Source organism: Cyprinodon variegatus, unplaced genomic scaffold, assembly GCF_000732505.1.
Source record: "Cyprinodon variegatus isolate N-32 unplaced genomic scaffold, C_variegatus-1.0 Scaffold497, whole genome shotgun sequence".
In the NCBI taxonomy this organism is placed as follows: Eukaryota; Metazoa; Chordata; class Actinopteri; order Cyprinodontiformes; family Cyprinodontidae; genus Cyprinodon; species Cyprinodon variegatus.
Window position 1 is genome coordinate 602,893 of NW_015150950.1, and position 5,211 is coordinate 608,103.

The window sequence follows — 5,211 nt, forward strand, 5'->3', positions numbered from 1 at the left end:
TTTAATATATAAAGTGATTTTGTGGAGCAACTGGCCTATCTCAGTACCTCTGAAGCTAAAAATGCTTCGCCTTCATTTTAAATCCCTTGTTTGATCGTTCATTTGAGAGTTTATCATAATAACCTGCTCAAATGAAGGGAAAATAAATCTATTTTAAGATTTTTATTTTTTTCATTTGATATCAGTATTTGAAGTGTTGATAGTGAATACATTTATTATATATTATCATATATGTGACTCACTTAATACACTGAAGGATTCAATGATTGCTCTGTTCCTTTATTTCTCTCTGTGTTTATTGTTTTGTTCTCTGACCACATGAAAAAACACTGACCCCATCCTGACCTCTCTTTGCAAATTGTGTCTAGAAGTGCCACTACCCAGAGCAGGAATTAGGACCAATTCTATAGGGGCATTGGCCCCTGTTGTATGGGGTTCCATTACTACAAAAATATGTTTATGTGTGTACGTATATGTTTTATGTATGTATTATAATCTTATGTCTAAGTAAGGTTTATATGTTAGGTGCTTATCTATTATGTGCATATTTTATTCAACAAGATAAGCTAGCCTATCTTTAGTTAGTGCATATTTTTTTTTGCTGTACATTTCAAGTTCCATCAGGCTGAATGTTAGATGTATGTCTGTGCACAGTCATCTTGAAAGATATTAATTCATATTCCAGTGTCGACTAAGGAGTAGCCCCTAAAGGAGATTTGCAGAGGGGTTCTGATCAATTCCTTTGAGATCTTAGAATATAAAATATACACCTTACATAGACATCAGCACATAACATATACACCTAATATAAGCACTTAACCCTTTATAGGGCCCGTTACAGTATTTGATCACTTGCATACCTCTCACAAATGGGTCCCCATCAATATCCAGCACGCCATTCAGCAAAGATCCTGCTACATAGCTGTACATCTTATTTTGGCATTGGACCAATTAGACGAGCCCTTGAATGATATATTGCCTACAGTAAATTAAGTTTAAAAAAGGTAAGAAAAAAGGGTAAAAAGCTAATTGAAAAGATAAAAAGTAAAGTTTAAAGTTAATAAGCCTAGTTAACAATTATATATAGATTTATAAACTAAAAAATTTAAGTGCCAGTATCAACATTAATGCCTCTAAGGTTATGTCGTATCCAAAAAAAATGTGTTTCTTTCACTCTCAGAGTGTTTTTGATGAATTTCTTATAGAAGCACTTTTGTTATTTTTCTTAATATAGTCAAGCAAGTTGGCGTTTCCTGTTATTTCACTGACATTAACTTTTGCCATCATAATATCCATATTTTTTAATATTACAAAGGCAATATGGTCTTGTCCTGGATTCCAATAACACTATTGGCTTGAAATTTTGATTTTTAAAGTATTTCATTGAGTGCACTATAAAACATACATAAATATGTGTGTATACAACATACTTGAACATAAGTGCATTACTTATAAACAAAAAATAGACGCATAATTAGATTTCTGGCATTAATGGGGACCATGATGTTGGCCTCTGTCTAGAACTGTCCATGAAAGGTGCAAAAAAAAAAAACAACAGAATTAAATATCTAACACAACAAATAAAAAACACAACTCTGTTTATGTTTTAGATTTTCTGACGAATATTATGAATTCTATGAAGTAGAAAAGCATATTTGAGGAGCTTTAGAAGGTGTTTTGCAGTAATTATCTGCTATTTTCCGAGGATAGCTCTTTCTGATTGGCTGGTTGGGAAAATGACGTCAGCTCCTCTTCTCCAGGCACAGAAAAAAAATCTCATTCGCTCTCAGAGCGAGCGACCCTGCTGCTCAGGACGGTCACTGCCTGAACTCATGAAAGAAACCGGCTAACGGATAGTTTTAAAGTCGGGCTCGTGTGTCCGTGTTTGTTTGTTTTTTTTCACTCTGAGAGTGTTTTGTTAGACATTTCCATTCTGGTGCCGAGAAAACGCGAATTGCTTTGGGATCGACTCTCATCTCGAAGTTCCCAAAATGAACTTCGATCCGGTGGTCGGAAAACTTTTTGTAAGTAAACCAACATAAACATTTACTAAACAGTTGAAAAAAAAAGTTTTAAATGTTTATTATTTTTTATTTGTACTAAAGATAGAGTCCGTGTAATAGTGAAGTAACTCCTATAAAGTGTGAAGACTGTCTTTAATCAGCGAGTAATGGCGAATTAGCCTTCAGTTAAATCAGCGCTGTTAAATTTTAAGGGTCTTTCGGAGGCTGAAATCACGACCAGGCCTGTGAACTTGTGAGAAGATAAGACAAGCCCCTTCATTGTCCCACCAGAGCTCATACACAGGAAGCAACGCTGTTTGTTGTTGCTGTGGATTTAGGTGTTTATTTCTGTACATATTGAATCATTTTCCCTCTCCCTGCCTCTCTTGCTGCTGGCTCCATTCCTCTGGACAGGACATGTGCTGCATCATTCAACCTCCCTAAATCCAACATAGCAGCCACCATCTGTGTTGGTGATCATGTGGTCAGATTGGACAGACATGCCCCACATGATGGCCATGGGCAGAGCCGGTCCAAGGTGCTACAGGGTCCAAAGCAGGGTTTGATTAGAGGGGCCTCATTTTAATGGACATAGGGACCATAGGGACATGTCCCTACTAAAATCCTGGCCTGACCTACTTGTCCCTACCTTTGTGAATAACAAGTTTATAGTTTCCAATACAGCGTTTTTGCTAGAGTCGCTTCTTTTCTCACTACTCGTATATTGAAGTTAATATTTTAAATGCTCACTGTCAGTTCCTCTCATAGTTCCCGCGGCCATGTAAATACAATAAATCTATTTGCAGTCCCTTGAATACATTATTTTTGCTTTGTTTTACGATCCAGACAATATCAGCATATCAGATAAAAGAAATAAGAGTGCACAATTCTATTTCTTCAAAAGTAAACACCTGATAAATACATATATAACAGACATATTTAGACTATATTTGGTTAAAAAGGCATGTATTTACCTTCCGTCTTAAATGGTAAGTTCTAATGTAACCCTTTTCAAAGTGTAATGTTGTCCCAATTTTACATTATTCTGAGCCACTGATGCTTCAAACATTGATAAACAGCATCTTGTGTGTGTAGTGCTTATAAAATTTGTATAATTGTAGCAAAAAATGCTGTTTTCTCTTTAAACGAAATGCAAACTGATGCTCACTTCAAGCTTTAAAAAAAAAAAAAAATAGGAGCATGCATAATCAATGACATTAGACCAATTCAACTTAAGACCAGTAGTGTCCCAACCAAAGTTGAGATCAAACCTACGCCCTTGCTCATTTTTTATTGAAAGGATTATTTCTTACCGGCAGTATAATCCTTCTGAGGTCCTGTTCAGTATAAATCCACATCAGTTGGTCAAGGAAGGAAACCACTAGTATGAGTTAAAGAAAGATGCAGCAGATTTCCTCCAGTCTTAAGATAACAGCAATCTGAAAAATCCAATCATGGTAAACCTGTTTTATAAACATTCACAATTGTTTTGATGTGCAGTGGGTCAGTATTTGATGAGAAACTAGTGATTATTTTTGATATCCTTGCTATAAATGGAACATGGAGGGTAAAAAGATTTGAACACTTTAATATAAAAGTAAGACCGTGTAAATATATATATTATTTTATTTAAAAAAAAACAACTTAATTTTCTACTAGGCAGTTATTTTTAAATAACTGGTCCCACAGTGTTGGATTATTGTTGCTGCAATTTTCCTACAATAGATCATATATCGTTAGCAGTGAATCAATTAATTGAAATAATCCTGTTTAACCAATTTAAATAGTTTTCAACTCACAGGGAAAAAAAGGCAACCGTTTTTTTGCACTTACTTAATCATATTTAATTACTTTAACAGAATTGTTTCATGTTAGCAGGGTAGGACATAAAACAATTGTGTTAAAGTAACTAAATAGGATTAAGTAAATGCCAAAAACGATTGCAGTAATCAAATTTATCAAGTGTATGACTGGTTCAAGTTTAACTGGTCTTGAACTTGAGTTTTTTTAATCTGTTTTATTCATTTACAATGCATTATAAATGTGTAATTAATGTTTAAGTTCACACACTTTTTTTATTGAGTTATTTTAATTTGCCAGGAGTGTCTCTTTTTTTAGATTGAGAGATTAGTGTAAGTGCAAAACAACATTTTAAGGTTCATAAAATGGTATTTGGATAAACCTGCATTACAGTGTTGTTGTTTTTTCTACTGTAGTTGTCATATATGGGTTTATTCTAGAGTTATCTACTGCAAGTAAGATATTAACTTCTTTTTACATCACTAGATTTCATAGATTGTAAACCATCCATTTAAGCTCCTGATAAAAACAGAAATGCTATTTTGAGGGAGGTTGTTTGTTTGTTTAAGCTTGTTTGCATTTTTATACAACTACAAGAGAAAACGAAAATATGCAATGAACTTTGCTTGACATAAGTGACTTAACAATGTTTATATCAGGTTAAAAAACTTAAATTTTTTGACTTTTTCCAAATAGTTTGGAAATCATATTAAATGTAAAATGCTGACTTTGTACAGTCTGCATTGATGGGTGCAAAATGTAACTAAAAAGGATCTTTAGAAATGTGCCACTTGTTACTGAGATGTATTTGCAATTAAGCTTTTCATAAGAGGTGTATACGGCAAGGACTGAAATAGACAAAAAAAAGGATTAGATGCATTAAGTTTGAATCTATATTTTCCTCTGTATGTGTTTGAAAATCCTACTTTAATCCTTTCGTTTATATCCTACAACAAATCTAAAGTTTTAATTAAAGACCATTTTGGATTTTTTTTTGCGATTAACTGATCATTAAAATAATCATCAACTTATTTAGTAATCAATTAATCACTAATTGAAGAATACATAACACTTGCTGATGAAACTACAACCAATGTAGAGATGTAATAAAGGAAGTATTAGGGATGAAAACCTTCTTGTCGGTAAATATTCCCCATCCAGAATTCCACTGGTCGGATAGTTTAGCTTCAACTGGTTCAAAACTGGGTGAAAAAACTATTTTCTAAAAAAAAAAAAAAATTAGTGAAATAATCGTCAAGTAATTTAATGATCGGTTAACTGGAGTATAGAGACTCAAAAAGATGCATTTAGTTGACATAGCAACCAACTCAGAGCAGTAATAATAGCAAAATGTCAATATATGTATGTTTTTATATATATATATATATATATATATATATATATATAT

General features: G+C 33.1%; 1 protein-coding gene across 1 annotated transcript in view; it reads left to right on the top strand.

Annotated features, from left to right (window-relative positions):
- Nucleotides 1-1,797: 1,797 nt before the first annotated feature.
- The window catches only part of LOC107094654 (tumor necrosis factor receptor superfamily member 10B-like), a 31,078-nt gene continuing 27,664 nt past the window's right edge, over nt 1,798-5,211 (top strand). Inside the window, exon 1 of the mRNA XM_015390410.1 lies at nt 1,798-2,024. Coding sequence (XP_015245896.1) covers nt 1,992-2,024 — 33 coding nt within the window. The 5' untranslated portion in view covers nt 1,798-1,991. The remainder of the gene's footprint in view (nt 2,025-5,211) is intronic.